Source organism: Panthera tigris, chromosome E1 (assembly GCF_018350195.1).
Source record: "Panthera tigris isolate Pti1 chromosome E1, P.tigris_Pti1_mat1.1, whole genome shotgun sequence".
Classification (NCBI taxonomy): Eukaryota; Metazoa; Chordata; class Mammalia; order Carnivora; family Felidae; genus Panthera; species Panthera tigris.
Genome location: NC_056673.1, coordinates 46,198,141 through 46,220,146, shown reverse-complemented (window position 1 = coordinate 46,220,146; position 22,006 = coordinate 46,198,141). Strand labels below are relative to the sequence as shown.

The following is a 22,006-nucleotide window of genomic DNA, read 5'->3' as shown; positions in this document are numbered from 1 at the left end:
CAGTCAGCAGAGGACAGCCACATGTCGTCTCAGAGCCACGGCCACGTTGGGGGGATGCGGGCTGCCCCCAGCAAGAACTCCGGAGGGCTGGCTCTCTGGCTTGGGAAGGAGCTCAGGCTGCTGGATTGAGAGCATGGCTTTGTGGCTAGAAGCCAATCCCTGAAGCCCTGTGGAAATGATTGCTCTCGTTAACCAGATGCAGGTACCCGCAGAGGGTATCCCACACATGCTGTGTATCCTCAGGTAGCCTCTCTTCTAGGTAGATGTGTGCTCAGAAGGAAATAATTCAAGAAGAGCAATCCCTGGTGGGGACCGTATGGCTAAATGGCTCATAGATGACACTGATAGCAGGTTGCTCTTTTAATCTCATTATCATTCCCTGACCCTAAGAAAGTCTTAAGCGCCAGCCCTTCCATCCCTCCCTCCATGGATTCTTCTTGGTTTTAGTAGCTCTGCAAGTAACTGCAACGTGGCCTTTCAGCATGGCTCTGAAGTAGCCCAGAAAAATCGGATCTGCTTCAAGTCCTTTATTGATCTATCCGCCTTTAGAACTTTAGGCCTAGTAAGCCTATTTATGTAAGAAAGTGTCCTTTATTAATCTATTTGCCTTTAGAACTTTAGGCCTAGTAAGCCTATTTATGTAAGAAAGTGTCCTTTATTAATCTATTTGCCCTTAGAACTTTAGGCCTAGTAAGCCTATTTATGTAGGAAAGTGTTTTCTGCAACCAAATTGAAATAAAAAGAAAATGGTGGCTTGCATGCAGGAGATCTTTAGTGAAAATGTTGTTTGAAACCTTTTAGATAAACGTTGTTTAAAAAGACAAATATATTTCTAGAAAATGCATATTTTTTATAGTATATATGAACATTCACCAGATAGACCATATTCTGGGTCATAAAAACTTAACAAATTTAGGGATGCCTGGGTGGCTCAGTCATTTGGGCGTCTGACTCTTGATTCCGGCTTAGGTCATGATTTCACAGTTTGTGGGTTTGAGCCCTGCACCGGGCTCTGGTGCTGGGCTCGGAGCCTGTTTAGGATTCTCTCCCCCTCCCTTTGCCCCTCCCCTATTCATGCGCGCGCGCTCTCTCTCTCTCAAAATAAATTAACATCAAAAAAAACAACAACATATTTAAAAGAACTGAAATTAGGCAAAGCATGTTCTCTGACCATCATGGAATTAAAAACTAAAAACCAATAACAGAAAGATATCTGGAAAATTCCCAAATATTTGGAAGTTAAACAGCATACTTCTAATTAGCCTGTTGGTCCAAATATAGTCATAAGGGAAAATAAAAAATATTTTAATCAAATGAAATTGAAAATACCTATCAAAAATTGCAGCTGGCACAGTGCTTAGAGGGAAATTAACAGCATTAAATGCTTGTTTTAGAAGTATAAATTACCAATATTAGGATTGAAAGAGAGGATATCACTAGACTCTACAGACTTAAAAGCATAATAGGGAAATATTACAAACCAACATTATACCCGGAAGTTGGGCAACTTCTATGAAATTCCTCATAAGACACAAACTATCAAACTACCAAAGCTCACTCAAGAAGAAATAGATAGCGTGAATAGTCCAGTAGCAGTTAAAGAAATTGAATTCATAGTTTAAAACCTTTCAATGAAGAAAACCCTAACCCTAACCCTAACTCCAGGTTCAGATGGCTTCCTTGGCAAATTGACTAAACCTTTAAGGAAGAAATATTTTACGCAAACCCTTCCAGAAAATAGGAGAAGGAGTACTTCCCAACTCCTTTTATGAGGCTAGCTAATATTGAAAGATATTGCAAGAAAACTATAGACCACTTTCCCTTATGAACTTAGAGGGACAATTGAACAAAATATTAGTAAGCCAAATTCTGCAGTGTATAAAAAGGATAATAATAGTGGTATGCTGGTAAGCTGGCTCTCTGGGACGAGGGGAAACGCTCTTCATACTGTTCACTGATTTCCAGGGTATAAAAACTCCCACCATGGCTAATTGTAAGCTAACAACGTGAGGTCACTGACCGTGGAGTCAGGGAGAGATGTGTAGAATTAGCTCTCGTGAGCTGGTATAATCCAACTTCACATCATGACCAATACATAATTTTCCTGAGAATGTGAGATTGGTTCAACATTCAGAAATCGATGAACGTACTTCACCATTATAACAGACTAAGGAAAAACACACAAAACACTATGAATCAAAAAATGTACTTAGTTCTACACTTAACAAAATAAAACTACCCAAACTGATACTCTTAACAGTACAGTCTACTTCAGGCCCCATTGTGCTCTATGTCGCCTGTCCCCTTTTTCATTTCATTGCTCTGATCATTGCAACACCTAGATTACACCCTCTTCCTGTGGCCACTGCTTGCTTATTCAACATTTTTAATAGATGCAGTGACACATTAGGAGGAGGAAGAGATACTCCTAACGCATACAAAAAAACAAAAAAAACAAAAAAACAAAACACCCTACTGAGATCTATAAAACTATATAATTGGCTCATAAATTTTGCGTATATACCCCATGACGAAGGTTGTTTGTCTGTTTTTAACTTACATTCAGCATACTTTTTGTGACGACCTTTTTATGGTTACCCCAGCAGGGTGGTAACATGGTGAAATGAAGACCCAGTTCTCTGTTGATTTGGGAGCAGCCTTGGGTCAAAACTCCTGTCCTTTTTAGGGGCGCCTGGGTGGCTCAGTCGGTTAAGCGTCCAACTTCAGCTCAGGTCACGATCTTGCGGTCCGTGAGTTCGAGCCCTGCGTCGGGCTCTGGGCTGATGGCTCAGAGCCTGGAGCTTGCTTCCGATTCTGTGTCTCCCTCTCTCTCTGCCCCTACCCCGTTCATGCTGTGTCTCTCTCTGTCTCAAAAATAAATAAACGTTAAAAAAAAAAAAATTAAAAAAAAAAACTCCTGTCCTTTTTAAAGTCTTTGTATCAGCTCTTGACAAATTACTTGGCACATAGAGAGACAGTGCATGTTTTGATGAATGGATAATTGAATAACAGAGAATTCTGAGGATTCTGCATTTGCAGAGGCTCTCAGGTCAAGACTTCAGTGTGAGACTCAAGTACTCACCACGGAAATGGCCATTCTTTGAAAAGAATGGCAATCCCAACTGCAGTGTGATATTTAGTACCTCTCTGCTTGTTCCAGAAACATTTATAAAGTGAAGGGAGTGGAAGATAATCAATTAAAATTCCCTAGAGAATTTCTTTTCTTTTTTTTTAATGTTTATGTTTGAGAGAGACAGAGCATGAGCAGTGGAGGCGCAGAGAGAGAGAGAGGGAGACACAGAATCTGAAGCAGGCTCCAGGCTCTGAGCTGTGAGCACAGAGCCCAATGCAGGGCTTGAACTCATGGACCAGGAGATCATGACCTGAGCTGAAGTTGGGCACTTAACGACTGAGCCACCTAGGTGCCCTGAGAACTTCTTTTAAGGAGATCTGGGACACTGTATCATCTGAAAAAGTACTGTGGGGCAGGTGGAGTATTAGATGATAAATATTGATCACAGCTATGAGGAGAAGGAGCTTTAGCATAATTTTATGGTGTGTTAGGCTTTTGTGTGTTGTCCATACACTTTAATGTGTGTGCTGTTTTTGAAGATCAGTGTATAAGTACATTTATGTTACTGAGGGGAGACCTGGGGCACAATTTTACTCATTGAAGTTATTATATGTGTTTGGATTTTGAAATACTGTTGATCATATCTGTAATATTCAGTGCCTAATTCCTGATCATCTGCCTTACTGTGTGATTTCAGCGAGCCAGAAATGGAGCGGTAGGTGTTCTCTCAGTCCTGGAATGGTAGCATGAGTTAATATGATCTGTGACATTCTAAAGATGGTTTGCAGGTGACCTGAGAAGAGAATGAGTTTGGCTAATTTAAGAAGGCCAGACTGGATGGGATTATTCACCCCCAGGGGAGGTCAGGTGGAGAGACTTGTTCTGTTTACATGAATAACACTTTTGAGTTTCCTGATTTGCTTGTTAGCTTTAAAAAAGAAAGAAAAGAAAAGAAAAGAGAAAAGAGAAAAGAACCTTCTATTTAGAGAAATGGACATTATCATTCTCCCCCAAATCCAGATTTTTAGTTATCAGAAACATACTAAATTATGCCTCCACCCTAATTATCCTTCAAAAGCTGAGCACTTGTCTTAGCAACCTCTGGTCACCAATGAATTGACACTGGCGTCATAGTTAGGTTTGGTTTCAGTGTCCCGAATACCTCAGTGGTCTTCGTTTTCATAGCCAATCAGATTTGTACTCTAATTTTACTAATGGAAGTTTTTCTTCATCAGGGATGGATGAATGAGATTTACAACTATGATCCAGAAACTTACCACGCGACTTTGACCCATTCAGTCTTTGTTCGACTTGAAGGTGGGACCTTAAGACTTTCAAAACCCAATAAAAATATATCCAGGAGGGCAAGCTACAATGAAACAAAGCCAGAGGTTACCTACATCAGCCAGAAAATCTACGACCTTTCAGACAGCAAGGTGAGCCCAGCTAGTATGGGAAACGCAAATGAAAGAAAAGCATTTGGAATCTTGGTTGCTTTACTGCCTTTGTTCCCCTCAAAAAGGGTGTGTGTGTGTGTGTGTGTGTGTGTGTGTGTGTGTGTGTGTGTTTAAAGTATTAGTATAATTTAGGATGGTGCCTTTCATGCAGATCAGCCAAGCATCTTTTTAAATGCAGATTCTATTTCAGCAACTCTGAATGGGTCCTGAGAATCTGCATTTATGTGAGCTCCCAGGTGATACTCTTGCTGCTGGTCAGCAGACCACACTTTGAGGAACAAAGGCATAGCACACTCATCTGTTTTAAGGGTTATTTTTTTCCGTCAAACAAAAAGCTATGTGTAGTGGTTTAGGGTAATAACGACTGTAAATGTGGAAATTATGGGCATGTAAAATAACTACATTTTGATAAGGGTTATATGCTTCTGTTTTTGAGAAAGGTAAATCATTTGTTATTCCAAAAAGCTATAGGTTCTCTGTTGTTATAACTCATGTGAGAGATCTTGAAGTTTACCCCAATGCAGAAGTATTTAAAATAGTTTTTGTATAAATTCACTCTTGAGGCTAATAAACTTGAGCTACCATCTAGATCTAGGTGGATAAATTCATTTGTTTTTTTCCGGTGTAAGGTTGGCCCAGGATCATTAAATTCAGTCAATAGTCAAACTTAGTTGATGATGATCTACTCAATACTTTTTGTGCCACTGTTACCTAAAAATTACAGACACCTGTTAGCGCTTCCCGAATTCTTAAACATCTGCTTCTGAATGAGTTTGAGGAATAGCAGGTCACTTCTAAACATTTATCCCAGTTTCTTTTTTTAAAGATTTTGTTTTTAAGCAATCCGTGCACCCACCGTGGGTGGGGCTCGAACCCACACCCCCTAGATCAAGAGTCACACGCTCTCAACAACTGAGCCAACCAGGCGCCCCAAATTTATCCCAGTTTTTATAGTCGTGTTGTAGACAGGGTAGTAATTATGTCGCACTCATTTTAGTCCAAAAGGCTATGAAGTTTGCATCATGTTCTGCATAATATTAATGCAAAGTGTGGCCAATTCTTAATTTTGTGTGTAAATCATCATTTCCCTTTCACTCTAGATTTATCTTGTACCTAAAAGTTTGGCTCGAAAACGAATTTGGAATAAAAAGTACCCCATTTGTATTGAGCTTGGTCGACAAGACGACTTTATGTCTAAGGCCCAGACTGATAAAGAGACTTCTGAAGAAAAGCCACCAGCTGAGAGAGAGCTGGGAGGCGAGGACCCTAAGAAGCCACCCCATCCTCAGGAGGGAACGAGATCAGGCCAGCGAGATCAGATACTGTATCTCTTTGGGAGAACTGGCCGAGAGAAAGAGGAGTGGTTTAGGCAATTTATTCTGGCATCTAAACTGAAGTCGGAAATCAAGAAGCCGCCTGGAGTCTCTGGAAGTAAACCAGGTAATGACATGTGTGCTAAATGCTTACGTATGTTCTCTCTGAAGGAGAACAGATTCTGAGAGAGATTCCCAGGTAGGTAGGAAGGAAGCCCACCCTGAACTGATGGTTGTCTAAGGAGTGTTCTCACGAATCATTTACCTTTTAGGCTGATTTCTGCAACCCTTTGCACCGAATCATTTAACCAGGGATGGAATGATTTGCAGATGTATGGGGTTTTGCCTTTCCTGGTTCCTTAGGATTATATTTATTTTTACATACTGTGACTCCTCTGAGAAAAACACAGGAGAACCTTAGATGTGACAAGGAGGCAGGTGAGTCAGGGCAGTATTTCAGGCTAGTGCTCTTAGGCTCCCAAACCTGAACATGGTCCGCCACGCCTGAGATCACCATAGAAATGCAGAGTCCTCTGGCCTCCCGACTCACATTTGTACCGAGGACCTGTCCCTCTGCCCCATGGACCCCACTTGGACCTTCGCTGAACCTCTCGGCGTTCTCTAGACCTACAGGACCCTGTCCTTCCTTTTTGCATATGCTGTTCCCTTTAACTGGAATGCTCTTCCCCCACCTGCACCAGGAAAATGCCAACTACTTCTTTAAGGGGCAGCCTGGAGGACACTACCTGTGAAAGTCAGCCCTGGGGCTCTCTTGTGCAGAGGTAGTCACACCCATCTTTCTGCCCTGAAAGTCCTTCAGTTGGGCTTCAGTTACGATGGTTATTATAGAGAGCTGTGATTTCTTTGCCTGGGTGCCCAAATTCAAGGTCAGGGATTATGTCTCATTCTTCTTTTCATGTGGAATTGACCCAGAGAAAGTGCTTGATGAAAACCTCTGTTGAATGAAAGATGGTAGGTCTAGAATTGCCCTGAGCCGAGGGTGAGCACTTAGCTTTCTGCCCACTTTCCATTTGTCCCCAGGGGGTATGTCAGTTCTGTATTTGACCCTAAGTGATTACCAGGGGGGGAAAAAAAGAGAAAGGGACTTACCAGATGGACTTCATGGCTTTCAGGTCTTCTGAATTATCTTGGAGAAGAATAAAAACTGTTCTAAAACATTATCTATTATTAGAGTGGAAGGTATTTTTCAGGCTAGGAAATAAAACCGTATATTTTTTTAAACAATCATTTGTTAGCATTATTGGCTGGTTTTCAGCTCAACCCAGTTGTGATAGTTGTTCGATGTTCTATGTTCGGTTTCCTCTGCAGTCACTTTTCTTTCTGTGAATTAACAGCCATCACTTCTTTGCTGCAGGGGTTTTGCCCTCACATAGCAGACACAACAGCCCCTCGGGGCACCTGACCCACAGCCGCAGCAGCAGCAAAGGCAGTGTGGAGGAGGTCATGTCCCAGCCGAAGCAGAAGGAGCTGGTGGGCAGTGTGCGGCAGAAGATGCTTCTGGACTACAGCGTGTACATGGCCAGGTGTGTCCCCCAAGAAAACCGAAGCCCCCAAAGGAGCCCCGTGCAGAGCGCGGAGAGCAGCCCCACGGCTGGGAAGAAGGTAAAGCTGGCTGCCTGGGCCGTGGCTTTTCTGCTTTTCTGCTTTTCTGCTTTTCTACTCAAACTCATTTCTACCTACGTAAGCACTCTGAGCACTTCTTGTGTAATAAGCCCAGCTGTAGGTACTGGGGACATGGGAGTGAACAAGACGGATAAGGGCCTTGCCCCTTCAGGTGGCTGGTACTCTAGTTGGTCGGGAAGACGGCAAGTAACAAACATCTGGTGGTGGCAAGAATGAAGGGAAAGCCAAGTGCAGGAAGATGGAAAATGACCAGGTAGCTTTTTTAGAGCAGTGGTCAAGGAGGGAGAGCCTCCTTGAGGAGGTGACATTGGGGCAGACACCTGACCAAAGTGAGGAACTGAATCATGAGATCTGCGTGGGAGTGGCATTCCAGGGGAGAGGCCAGCAAGTGCTGAGGCCGAGGCCGGGGGGCCGGCAGGTGGTTGGCGTATTCACGGAACTGCAATGAGGCCAGTGTGGTGACAGGCGGGGCCTCGTGGGATCAGTTCTGAGGAGGGCGGGACGCACTGGGAGGTTTTTGAGCAGGGAGTATGTTGATCTATTTAAGGTTAGAAGCGGCTGTTCGTGGAGAGCGGGTGGTAGGAGGAAGAGAGCGGGTGAGGGGCTGAGAGCGGGCCGTGGAGAGTGGGGCTGCGGAGGGGAAAACCGCTGGAGGTGGGAGACGTAGATGGAGGGCAGCTGGCTGGATGTGCTGATGAATTAGGGCTGGGGTGTGAGAGAGCCGGATGAGCCAAAGATCACTCCTAACCTTTGACCTGAGCAACTGGGCAATCAGTGGGGACGTCCTCAGGCTCGTGAGTAATAGAGGTCTCATTCCTCAGTTACCTTTGTATTCTTAAATTCTCAGACTCCTTAGCTATTTCCAGTGCTTTTGAAGATTTCCCACGCGCATTACTCCCACAGTGTAACAAGCTGGACGTTGACTCAAGATCATCTGCGATAAGATAAGGAATATAAGCTGCCATGTGCCAGATTCTTTAGGCACTTCCATAGAACTACCTTGATCCCTTAAACAGTCTTGCAGATTAGATGCTCTTCTCTCCCATTTTGTAGATGGAGAAACAGGCTCACCCAGTTGAGTAGCTTAATTTCACAGTTGCTAAGTGACGGCATGTACAAAACCTGGCCTGGGGGCTCCCAGGCCCTCGGCTGCCACGACTGTCATTTTGCTAGACCTGAGGCCTCCCTCCGCTACTCCTCCGCTCAGGCCCTAAGCACCGCCTCCCGCCTGTGGAGCACAAAGCCTGTTTTTCTCATGTTCAGTAGCTTGCTACAGTGTTTGACCTCTTACAGTGACTGTATTTCTGTTCTTAACAGGAAGCACTTGGTGCCGCCTTCTTTGCGCTGTTAGCCAGTCATGGGTTTTCATTCATTGCACTGATCGCCTTCAGTGTGGAAGAGGCCCCTGAACCCTCACTCAGCTGACTCTGTCAGCCAAAAACAGACCATATGCCTCTGCCGGCCTCTCACCCACTGCCTCTGCCCTCTGACCTAAGTTACCGGCTAAAGTGGGAAGTTGACCTTCCTCTAGGCCGGGGTTGGGTAATACAAAACGATTCTAGGGATGTCCTGTTTACCACCAGCAAATCCCCCTACCCCAAATCCCTTTTCTCCCTGGGTTATCAGCTGTCTGGCCTCTCATCAGACTCAGGGAAATCAGGAAGATAATTGTATTCATACTAATGTAAGAAAATTATGTAATAAAATTCTTGCCTTTTGAAAGAGTTCCTTAAATTTAAAACAAAAACAAAAACACGGGCCTGGGTGGCCCAGTCGGTTAAGCATCTGACTCTTGATTTCATCGCAGGTCATGGTCTCATGGTCGCGAGCTAGATCAAGCCCCGAGTCGGGCTCTACACTGACACAAGCCTGCTTGGGATTCTCTCTCTCCACCCTTCCCCATCCACCTCCCACCCCCCGCCCGCATTCACACATGTGAGCGCGCGCTCTCTCTCTCTCTTTCTCAAAAACAAAACAAAGCAAACATGTTTTAGAACATTGTTTCCTCAGTGTTTCTTACATGTACTTGTTGTATCATGTCCCCACTGGGGTCTGTGGAAGCCCCAGGAGGGGCTGGGGGGCCCTGATGGCGCATAGCCCAGCCCCTCAACCCAGCATCGCTGCCACTGGGGGATTCTCTACTGCAAACCTCCTTTCTGAGTACTTGGCATTTACCTCTTTAAGTGTCAAAACATGTTTTTCGTCTTCTAAGTATGATGAAAATCTTTAAAAGCCACATTGCATTTCCTGGCCCCCTTAGGCAGAGCAGGCAGGGACGATGTAATCTTGGTAATTGAAGAACTTCACAACAAACAAATCCAAGCTTGTCGTCATGCAGGCCTGCTGAGGTCAGAGGCCTCTCACCCCGTCGGAGCCATCCTGGTGCGGATTCTGCAGCCGTTCATCTCCATTGCCATTTGGCCGCTGTTTGTACGCATCCTTCTAGCTGCTTTTCCTTGAGTGCTTCCCCATCTCCCACCCCCACCCTTAATGCAGTGACTCCAGTCTGCGTCTGCGTGGGCTGGGAAACCAGAGAGGCAGAACTGTGTGAACGGGATGACTGTCCTTTTGAAGAAGGCCTATGAGGCCTGGTGCCGGCCTCCAGCATCCACTTGGCCTGCCCGAAGCGTGTGGCGGCCTAACGTGCATAACAGTTACTCATTTTTCTTACCGACTTGTACTTTGACTAGGCTTGTCAGTGAAGGCTTCTCTCTGCTCTGTACAGTGTCAGCTGAGGAGGTCGGACCGGGGGCCAGAGGAGCTGAGGCATCCAGGGAGCGGAGGCCCCACTCCCACGGCTGGCACACAGATGCTGGTAGTTGGCTGGGAGCTCACTTCTCCGTGTGGCCTGGTGACTGGGTTCTGAGGGCAAGTCTTTCTAGAGAAAGAGCCACTTTTTATGACCTAGACGTGCAAGTAAAATAACATCACTTCCATCATGTTCTTTTAGAGCAGTCAGTGTACCTTCCCAGGTTCAAGGATGGGGGTATAGATTCTACTTCTTGCTGAAGAAATAGCAAGTTCTTGGAAGGGCGTGTGGGTTGGGAAATACCATTGTGCCATTTGGGGGAAGGAAGATCTGCTATAGCTTCCTGTACTACTTGTATTTCTTTTCATGCTTTCCTTGAATTAAGTCAGGGGAAGTAGTTCTTAACCCGTTTTGCTTCTTATTAATTTTGCAGTTTGAGCAACCAAGGACCTTTTCCCTCCATTTTTAATTTTTTTTTTTTTTAAGTTTTGTGTGCATGTGAAACATTAACATGGTTCCAGAGATCAAAGCTGTGCAAAGACCTACACTCAGAAAAGGGCCATCTCCCCCACCCGATTTCTTCCGTTCCTCCATCCCTGACGTAAGCCAGTCTCCTTAGTGTCTAGTTTATCCTTTCTGGCTTTACTGCCCCTTCTGTCTTAGTCAAATGGTAGCATATTATGGATACTATTTTGCACCTTACTTTTTTCACTTACCAGTACATTCTGGGAATCACTCCACATCAGTTCATAGATGTCTCTCCCTCCTCTTGTTTTTAAACAGCTGCAAAGTACTTACTCCATTGTAAAAATGTTTCACAGTATATAGACATTCTCTCTTTTATAGGGACGTAGAGGTTGTTTCCAGTATTTTGCAATTACAAACGGTGTTGCAGTGAATAGTTTGTGTATGTGTATTTTTGTGTTGTTGGGGGTGTATCTCTAAAATAAAATCTTAGAAGTGAGGTTGCCACATCAGAAGGTAAATGGACATGTATTTTTGTGAGGTATTACCAGATCCCCTCCGTAAGCATCGCACCAGTGTTTGTTCCCACCAGCCATGAATGCCTTTTCCGCCAGTCTCGCCAAATATGGACCCTTTGGATGTGGCGATTACTGTCCATTCTTCCTGCCAAAGACTGGGCCACGTTATTTCTTAGGGTCCACTGCCTCTGACATAATGAGTCCGAGAGAAACTGAAAGGGCGCAGAGACAAAAAGGAACCCTTGACATTTTTTCAAGTTACGCTGTCACGTCACCAGTGTCAGCCACCGGCCAGAGCTTACCCAGTGTAGCAGGTCCCTCCTCTTTCATAGAGGCAGCTTGGGACACAGCTCCAGGCCTTCGCTTCAACCTCTCCCCTTCCCCACTGTCCCCCTGCTGCTGCCCCTTGTAGGCCATGGTCAGAGCATCTCTTACCCTGAAGGCTCCAAGTCTAATGGCAGCATCCACCCACTGGGCCTCCTTGCTCAACGTTCACCCAGTGCCAAACTAGGTCAGGAGGTGAATGGGGCCACTGATGCTCAGGAGCCAAACTTGTGTTACAAACACCCAGGATGTAATTAGTAAATATAGACTAGGTTTGTATTAAACAGCACTAAAACAACACAGTAATATTGTACTTATTCTTACAGAAATTAAAAACATATTCAGGGGATTCTGCATATTGAAACCACTTTGGAGCTCAAAACTTGAATTATAAAACCACTCTTTTCAAGGAAAGGCCTGGTACTCCACCTGTTTAGTGGTTAGTGACCAGTTACCGAGCCCTGACCGGCCCTCGCGACTGCTTTGTCCCACAGCCACAGGCTGTGCAAGCCTCCGAAGTCTCCAAAGCCCTGTGGTATTGGCGCCGTTTTCTCGCTGTTCGGGCACCTCAACATCTAGGACAGTTGAGAGACCATGAGGCTGGCTGAGGAGGCCAGAGCTTTATTGTCTTGTCAAGGTAGTCTGCTTGGTTTGAGGAGGAAATTTAAATAGTAATTCAGAAAACAAGAAAATAAGGAAACTCTGTTTTTAATAATGTCTCCAGGTGGCATAGCATTACCCCTAGTGTGGTTAGCCCGGGAAAGGGGACCACAGGGCTGCCTGCAGATTTGCTCTTGGAGGCTGCTAGTTCTGTGTGCCCCAAAGTGGCCTGCCTGGGAGAGAGGACCATCGGTGGGGCAGTGGTTTGCCTGTCCTCCAGGAGCAAGGCTCTGATACTCAGATTGTGTCACACATTTCCATGCTCATTATCCAGGGAAGATCCTAAATGTTGAGAGATACTGTAGGCCTCCCAGGTTTGGAGTGTCCTGTCTTCATTATTACTAGTTGTACTAATTGTCTTGTTACCTATGAACTGGATTGTAAGATATTACTCCCTATTTGCTGTTATCAGATGAGAACCCTAAAAAGCAAACAGGAATCCAACAGAAACCAGGAAGTCTTAAATGGGAGAGTGGTTTTCCAAAACTTCCCCTTTCTCTGCTCAAAGACAGCTCTTCAAACATTTAAAAGTAGAATTGAAAAGTGCTCCTTACACAGTGAGTAAAAAAAAAACCATGAAACCATATAGTTAATTTAAAAATAAATTTTAGGGGCACCTGGGTGGTTCAGTCAGTTAAGCATCTGACTTCAGCTCAGGTCATGGTCTCACAGTTCATGGGTTCAAGTCCTGCATCGGGCTCTGTGCTGACAGCTCAGAGCCTAGAGTCTGCTTCAGATTTTGTGTCTGCCTCTCTCTCTGCCCCTCCCCTTGCTCATGCTCAGTCTCTCACTCTCTCTCAAAAATAAACATTAAAAATTTTTAAAATACATAAATAAATGTTAGAAAGGATACAGAAAATAGTTCAGGGAAAGGGGGAGAAGGAAAGAATAGTCTTTTCAACAAATGGTGCTGAAACAACTGGTATCCACATGACAAAAGAATGAAGTTGGACCCCTACCTCACACCATGCACAAAAATTAACTCAGAAGAGCTCAAAACTATAAAACTCTTAGAAGAAAACATAAGCATAAATCTCTATGGCTTGGGTTAGGGTAAAGCTTTTTTAGATAGGACACTAAAAGTACATGCAACCAAAGAAAAAATTGTAAAAAGATAAGGTAGGGCCGCCTGGTGGCTCAGTCAGTTGAGCATCCAACTCTTGATTTTGGCTCAGGTCATGATCCCAGGGTCATGGGATTGAGCCCCATCAAGCACTGAACGTGGATTCTGCTTAAGATTCTCTCTCTCCCCCTTTGCCCATCTCCCCAGCTCATGTTCTCTCTCTCTCTCAAAAAAAAAAAAAAAGATAAATTATATTTCATCAAAATTAAAAACTTGTGCCGCAAACAATACCATCAAGAAAGTGAAAAGACAACACACAGAATGGGAGCAAGTATCTGCAAATCATATATCTGATATTCTAGTACCTAAAATAGTTAAAGGACTCTTACCACCAAATAATAAAAAGGTGAATGACCCATGGGGCACCTGGGTGGTTCAGTCAGTCTGACTTTTGCTCAGGTCATGATCTCGTAGTTTGTGAGTTCAAGCCCCACAGTGGGCTCTGCACTGACAGTGCAGAGCCTGCTTGGGATTCTCTCTCTCCCCCTCTCTCACTGCTACCCCCCCCCAAATAATAAATAAATAAACACTTTTTTAAAAAAGTGAATCACCCAACTAAAAAATGGGCAAAGGATTTGAATAGCTATTTCTCCAAAGAAGATAAACAGATGGCCAGTGAGCCTAGAAAAGATACTCGGTCATTAGTCATCAGGGAAATGCGAATCAAAACCACAATGAGATACCACCTCATTGATACAACCACTAGGATGGCTAGAATGAAAAAAAGATAATAGCAAATATTAATGAGGAAGTAGGGAAGGTAGAAGCGTTGTATGTTGGTGGTGGGAGAGTGAAACGATGCAGCTGCTATGGAAAACACTTTGGTAGCTCCTCAAAGTGAACCTCTAGCTGTGCGACCCAGCAGTCCCGCCCCCAGGCATACGGCCCAGAGAAACGGAAACCTATGGCCATACAAACACTTGTACACAAACGTTCATGGCTCCATTCTTCACAGTAGTCAAGAGTGGAAACTTCTACCACTTGATGAATGGATAGAATGTGGTAAACGCATACAATAGAATGTTATTCTGCAATAGAAAAGAATAACGTACGGACATGTGCTATAGCACGGGTAAAGCTTGGAAACATGATGCCTCAGAAGAGAAGGTCAGTCACAAAAGAGCACATATTGTATGATTCCGCTCATGTGAAATGTCCAGAATAGGCGAATTCACGGCGATAAATTGATGGTTGGTTGCCTGGGGACGGTGGGGACGGTGGTGGGGGTGGAGTTGGGGGAGAATGGCTAGGGGCTGCCCAGGAACACGAGGTTTCTTTTGGGGGTCATTAAAATGTTCTAAAGTTGATGGCGGTGACAGCTTCATAACTCTGTGAATATGCCAAAAACCATAGATTGTACTCTTTAAATGGGTGCATTGTGTGTTATGTGAGCTGTATCTCTGTAAAGCTGTAAAAAAAAAAAAAAAGAAGATACAAAACCATGTTAGTTTGATCCAATTGTTTTTTAAAGTTCTGTGTCCTAAAGAGTTACATACATTGAAAAAAAAGACTGAGAGGAAATAGAATAAAAATGTTTTAAATAACTATATCTAGATAGTGGAATTATGGGTGTTTTCTGTAATAAATATGTATTGTTTTTATAATTGGGGAAACAGTTGACGGGCCTGGGGGAAGGGTCTTCCATTGTGCCTTCCCCTGGACCCAGCAGTCCTTTGTGAAACCCTGATGGCGCCAAATTGTGTGTGACCAAACCTTAGGAGCAGAGGCACTGAGCTCTCTTTGGAACAAAAAAAAGCAGGGTTGGCCTTGGCCTCCTGCCATTTGTTACAGGAAAGTTTACACTAAAAAATTAAGTAAATTTGTAATTTACTGTGGAGTTTAGCTTTTAATAAAAACTATGTCCCAGGGTGCCTGGGTGGCTCAGTCAGTTAAGCATCCAGATTCAGCTCACGATCTCGCAGTTTTTGAATTCAAGCCCTGCATCGGGCTCTGTGCGGACAGCTCAGAGCCTGGAGCCTGCTTCAGATTCTGTGTCTCCCTCTCTCTCTGCCCTTCCCCGGCTTGTACTCTGTCTGTCTCTGTGTGTGTCTCTCTCTCAAAAATAAATAAACATTAAAAAATAAAAAATAAACTATATCCCAAGAGCTTCTCAGACGCTCATGATGGCCTCCTTCAGCTTCAGGCCGTCGGACTCTCCAGGCCTTTTTTTGGAAGTCATTTTGAGAAAGTTACCCTATCTGAACGTATGTATATAGTTGAAATGGTGAGATGAATATTCTCACATTCCTTCCTGCAGGCAAATAGCAATGTTAGGAAACACACGCATATTTATTCTTTAAGCTCTTACATTTTTATGACATTCATCGGAAATGAGTTCTTTCTAGTAGTCCGGTGAAGCCAGATTTTGTTCATAAAGCTGCTTCGATGCATTGTCAATGTTTTGCTGCTCTTGGATTTTTCTTTGTTCCAATGAGTTTGTGAAGAGAGAAGCCTGGAGAAGGAACTGTTGAAAAGAAAAAACAACCTGCTTGTCGGTTATTTCAGAAATTTGTTTCCACATCGTATGCGTTTGGCTTGGAACATAAATTGTGAAATAGCCTTTGTTTCTTGCTCTTTTGTGCTAAACCCGTTTGCTGTGAATAACTAGTGTTGTAAAGAAAGGTTAATAAAGGGTAGACTCCCCCACGTGAGAAGGGAAAGTCACCAATCCTCTTATGTTGCCTACAGATCTAAGCAAGACACGCGCTGCCCTGTGTGGGCACAACTTGGCAATGTCTAAATACCCGGGGGAGGAGGACATTGTTCTTGGATGGGTGTTTACTCGGAAGCCTGTGTAGATAATCTGATAAGACTCAAAGACCGTAACCTCAGAGAAGCTGGACCATATCCCCTTGGGGGCTGGGCGCAGATGTTCAGGCAGAGAGAAAAGTGATTCCCAAAACCATGTCCCACCTGTGGCATGACTGAGTGCTCAGTGATCACAGACTTCTGCTCCTGCATCTAGAACCTGGTGCTAGAAATGTCTTGGTTAGGGGTGCCTGGCTGGCTCAGCCGGTAGAGCACGTGACTCTTGATCTCTGGGTTCAAGCTCCACGTCGGGTATAGAGATTACTTAAAATCTTAAAAAAAAAAAAAAAAAAAAAAAAAGTCTTGGTTAATATCAAAAGATATTACAGCACTGGAAAGAACAGAGGTACTGTATATCCATTGAAGTGTTGGAATGACCAACATGTATTATTTTTGAAACAAGAGGTTAGTTGTTTTTAAAGTTTATTTATTTATCTTGGGAGAGAGAGTGTGTGCGCAGGAGAGGAGCAGAGAGAGAGGGAGAGAAAGAACCCGATGTCAGTGCAGAGCCCGATGCGAGGCTCAGTCCCACAAACCGTGGGATCATCACCTGAGACAAAGCCAAGAGTCAGACACTCAACCGACTGAGCCACCCCGGCGCCCCCAGAGTTAATTTTTTTTTTTTAATGAGACTCACCAACATTCCTAAGGGACACCCGTGAAAACACCCGAATTTAAAGGACTCCTAGAACACAAAATGTTCCCTGATAGTCTCCCCTTAGGTGCGATAACATTAGATTAAAAACCACAAGCAAACTCCCAGACCCCCAAAGAGAGAGACGGCATCTGCTCTGACAAGACTAGTGGACAGGTGGGTGCCACTCAGTCCACTAGGCCCTGTACAAGCTCAGTGACCGGTTCCCCTGCCTCGGACCCTCAGAAGTCCAGGCTTCAGAAAAGTCCATGTAGGTACATGCCACAGGCCTTTGGGGTACTCACAAGTCATCAGATCTCCAAGCGTCAGGTCCACGAGCACCAGGCCACCTGGGTACAGTCCCCCTGGCCAAGGCACACAGCTGTGATGTGGGCAGTCACAGCTGCCCGCCACAGACAGCGCCGGCATGAGCACACACACACTAAAAGTGTGAAGAGGGCGAGGGCGTCTGACGTGCGTTATGGCCGCAGACAGCCCATAAGGTCAGAGCAGATGCATTTGTACAAACCGTAGAGGGAAGAGGGAAGAGAAAGGGTGAACAACTCGCTGATTTCTGTGTTTCTTTGCTTTCCAAGGCAAATTGTTTCTGTAAGGCCGTAGTCTAATTAGAGACCTCAGCATAAGGAAATGTCTTGTCCCACCAGGTTTCAGTCACACCACCTTCCTCCCTCGGGACAGAGCAGGTGGAGATCAGGGAGAAGGAGGCTCTGAGTCAGGCTGTGCTGATAAATGAGGGGCCTCAGGCAGGACACTGAATGGTTCCAAGTCCGTTTCCTCATCCCTAAAATAGAAGTAAGGGTTCCATGTTTCTGGGGCATCGTAGGGCATAAATGAGGGAGCCTGAGAAACAGTCTTATCACGGGGCCTGGCGCAGGGTCAGGGGGCAGCAACAGTGACCACGGTGGTGGTCAGCAAGCATTACCTGCACTGCCAGGTACCCTGCCACACCCTACCTGGCCCTCTCCGCGCCAGGGTCCGTCATCTGATGATTAGCCTTGGAAACCGGAAACTAACTCAAATTTGTCCTTCTCCCGCCTTACACGCTGGCCATGCTAGATGTTTAAGACAGGTTGTACCAAGTGGAGGTGAGACCCAGGGTATCTCACTGGGCTGACTTGGGGAGAAGAGCTGTAGGAATTACACCGAATTCTCGAGAGCGAGCTCTCTCTAATCCAGGGCTGTGGTTCTCAACCTCACCTGTTCAGGACATCAATGAGAGAGCTTCTGAAAATTCTGATACCCGCTTAAATGAGTATCTCTGCTGGGGCGCCTGGGTGGCTTGGTCGGTTAAGCGTCCGACTTCGGCTCAGGTCATGATCTCACGGTCCGTGAGTTCGAGCCCTGCGTCGGGCTCTGTGCTGACAGCTCAGAGCCTGGAGCCTGTTTCAGATTCTGTGTCTCCCTCTCTCTGACCCTCCCCCGTTCATGCTCTGTCTCTTTCTTCTTCAAAAATAAATTTCAGGGGCGCCTGGGTGGCTCAGTTGGTTAAGCAGCCAACTTCGGCTCAGGTCATGATCTCGCGGTCCGTGAGTTCAAGCCCCCCGCATCGGGCTCTGTGCTGACAGCTCAGAGCCTGGAGCCTGCTTCCGATTCTGTGTCTCCCTCTCTCTGACCCTCCCCTGTTCATGCTCTGTCTCTCTCTGTCTCAAAAATAAATAAACGTTAAAAAAAAAAAAATTTTAAATGAGTATCTCTGGGTATAGGGCCCAGTGTAAGCACCCTCCCTGCCTCTCTCTCGCCCGAGAGGGCTGTGGGTTCACAAGAACCTGGCTGACTATAGGAGTCCTGGGCATGGGACGTTTTCGGGCTGCTTTGTGAGGACCAGCCTCATGGTTATATGTCCAGGAAGCCTCAGCTGGAAGAGATAGGCAGACATTTAATCAGAGATGTCATTAGTCAAAAGTGGGTACCAAGGTATTTTGGGAGGCAGGACAATCTGGTTGAACTGATTGTATGAAATATTAGCTGGTTCACAGGATGACTGGTAGTAGTAGAAGAAAACAGACAAAGAGGAGTTTTTATCTGCAATGGTGGCTTTTGTTTCTCCTTTTTTCTATTCACTGACATAATGTGAGACTTGTAATTTATAGGAAAGAAATACAACCCCCGTGGTCGCCCATCTCTATAGGAAGGGAACCTTCAGTGACTTTGTAAAAATAAGCACCTGTCTTGTTCTCCAGTTGCTTTCCAGCTAATTTCGGTTCCTTTTCTTTTGCCAGTTGCCAGAGGCTCCACCCTCGGAGGAGGAAGAACAGGAAGCCTGGGTGAATGCCTTGCTTGGAAGAATGTTTTGGGACTTCTTAGGAGAGAAATATTGGTCTGATCTGGTGTCTAAGAAAATCCAAATGAAACTCAGCAAAATAAAGGTATCGTTTTCCCCACAAGAGGCTTCCAGTTTTCATACTTCTTAATTTGGAAGTTTTGTATCATTATATCGTAAGTGAAAAATAATTTGGCTTAAAGCATATAACATATGAGAACAACAGCTGTGACCTTGGCCCTATGACTAACCATACCTGGGGACTTAATGAATGTTCCTGTTTATACTTTCCTTTTTGTTGCCCACATTGTTATCTATTTTAGGTGATAGTCCAGAATCTGATGTGGGAAAATGTGAGCTTTTGTAGCTGGTTTGTCGTGTAGACCACTGCTATCCTTCAATTAGTAAGGAACTTAAATTGTATTCCTGGAGCCCGCCTAGTCTCACCGTCTAGGGGCCGTGCCATCCCTTGCTGAGAAAAGTGCCAGACTACAAACCTCTTTCCCAAGTCGCGCTGCCTCTCCAGGCCGGGAAAGTTAGCATGGAACTCTAAGTGTGTCTGGGTTTGACCTTTACTTCTGGCCAGATGGTATTTTATTTTGGGCTCTCTCTTTGCTGAAAAAAACCAGTCCTGGTGCTGATCAAGGGCCCACTTGGAAGCAATTTTAAACTGCATAAATATTACTCACGAGTGCCACTAAACGAGTAACTTGGTACCACCTCTGCCAACCCAGAGACCTTGTTTAGGTTACTTAGAAGTAAGTTTTTGACCAAGCGAAGACCCAGCCAAGGAAGAGTCACTTCGGTCCCCAAATCGTCACTGAGAAGTTGCACAGTCAGCAGCTTAAATCAGTGGATCCTTCTGGGTCATAGATACCTTTGAGACGCAGAAATGAATGGATTCTTTCCATAGAAAAATGCATAGTGATGCAGAATTTTGCCCATGACTTCAGAGAGTTCAAGGACTCCAGGTTAGGAAACGGTGAGCTAAGGTAAAATTGCATTAGAAGGAAAATGTGGGCATGGAGAAGCTTCGATGTGACTTTTCATCTTTCCTTTGGGTGACAGACCAAGCCCTGGGTGACAGATCAAGCCCTGGCAGGCTGTGTGTGCCAGCTGGAGGCCAGTGTCCTCTCTTCCCTAACCCCTGATGAAGAGGAGAGGCTGCCTTTGAGCTGCAAGAGTGGATTTCGAGGCAGAATTCGGGGCAGGGATTTGGGGGGGCTCAGTTGACACAGGTCAGCTGTTGTTTTTCAGGTAGATTGAGGGTTGAAACCGCTCTGCCAGCTGGGTCCAAGAGGAGGGCAGGAAGTGGCGGTAACCCTCCCGTGTTTGTAAACAGGCAGCCGCGCTGGAGCTCACTCAACCTCTTCCCTCTTTCTGGAGAATGGTGGAGAGCTTGAGTTCCTGGGTCAAGACACGCAAGCGGGGCCAACACTCCTCTTTTCCCAGAGGCCCTTCCCCGAGCGTGGAGGCCGGGGTCCCTGGCATGGGAGGCAGAGAGCGGGGCATACCTCAGCTCCAGACAGGACACTGTGCCCCCTGTTACACACATTCGCTTCTCTCGGGTGCTGGAAGTCCATGGAACCTCCGCCCTCCTGGCGGAGATCGGTGGGCTCTCTCATCCCAGAGGGAGTTGAGGGAAAGTCCTTGTCGTTTTCATCTTCTCCCCCTGCTGGTCACGGGCTTTTTCAGTTTACAGACTTAAAGCTGCCTTTTGTGTTATGAGGTCAGAAGCGCTAGAAGGTTAGGATGGAGAAAAGTGGCCTAGATTCAGTAGTACCAGCCGTTCAGAGGCAGGGGCTGTGCCCCCTCCGTTGCCAGCCTCGGCACCTCCACCTGGACCTGAGCTGCTCCCCCCTGCAGACCAGAGGACACCCTGGATGTGATGGAATAAACAAGTAGGATAGTACTCCCAATTCTGAACCTCCTACCACCCTTGCCAAGAGAAGTCTTACTATCACCAGTATCCAGATATCCCGGGAAGGACTAAACCTGGTAGCGAGTGTTGGTGAACGGCCGGTACAAGAGCCCGCACAGCTGTCTGCTGTGACAAAGATCTCCCCTGTCTCCTGCTTTCCCCTGAAGGCCTGACATGTGGAGAACTCTTTGATGTCCTTGCCCTGCAGTCTCAGTTTGTCACCCTCCCATGTGAGAGTGACTCATGTTGTGAAAGAGCAGCCCTGTGTGTGGATCTGGTGCCCAGTGATGGTTTAAAGCAAGCTGACTTTCTGCCCCAACAAGCAAGTACATTCTTGGCCCCAGCCGGCCCCTCCCAACACCGCCATGGGGCCTCAGTCCATCATGGGCCTCTTATGCCCCGGGTCAGCGAATGTTGTTGTCGCAGACAACTTCCAGCGTTCCCCCCACCAACCTGAGAATGTTCCATACACCTGGATGTCCAGCTGGGTTTACTCGGGAGGGTAAAGAACATGCAGTGGGTTCTTACCTCACAGTGGTGCCTTTGGGTGGGAAGAAGAGAGTTTCTGGTTGAAAAGAGCAGAAGGAGTGACTTTTCCTTGCCTTCCCCTACAGAGTAGGAAGGAGGCTGACCAGGCTAGGGCCTGGACCTGAGAGTTTTGATTCAGATCAATTGTGATTTGGAGGGAGAGGGTGCTTAGAGATGTTCTAGAATCTTGGAGTCGGGCACTCCGGTGAATAAGTAGGAAGCCAGGTCCTGCTGAGTCCCTCCCCGTTCTGCTTACTGGTGATTAGAGCCCAGCTCAGCCCTACCGAGTCTTTCTCAGTCCCCAGTCCCACAGCCCTTCCCTTGTCTTAGGTCTCTCCTCTGCCCTTGCGGGGAACTGCAGGGCACAGGATAGGAGGACTGGGACGTTGGACAGGAGTCTGGGAACTCAGACCATCTCTGCATTCACTCCCCTTGGTCAGTGTCGGACTGCTGTTCCCACAGAAACGCAGCGTGCCCCTGACTCACTGGGTATTAGAGTGCTGATAAT

The 22,006-nt window shown here is 45.8% G+C and overlaps 1 protein-coding gene across 5 annotated transcripts in view; it reads left to right on the top strand.

Moving 5' to 3' along the window:
* The window catches only part of TEX2 (testis expressed 2), a 105,158-nt gene that overhangs the window by 58,507 nt on the left and 24,645 nt on the right, over positions 1–22,006 (top strand). For all 5 annotated transcript variants that reach the window (XM_042967888.1, XM_042967890.1, XM_042967891.1 and 2 more), the window contains 4 exons: positions 4,309–4,509; positions 5,631–5,970; positions 7,219–7,466; positions 19,009–19,155. In XM_042967888.1, coding sequence (XP_042823822.1) covers positions 4,309–4,509; positions 5,631–5,970; positions 7,219–7,466; positions 19,009–19,155 — 936 coding nt within the window. The remainder of the gene's footprint in view (positions 1–4,308; positions 4,510–5,630; positions 5,971–7,218; positions 7,467–19,008; positions 19,156–22,006) is intronic.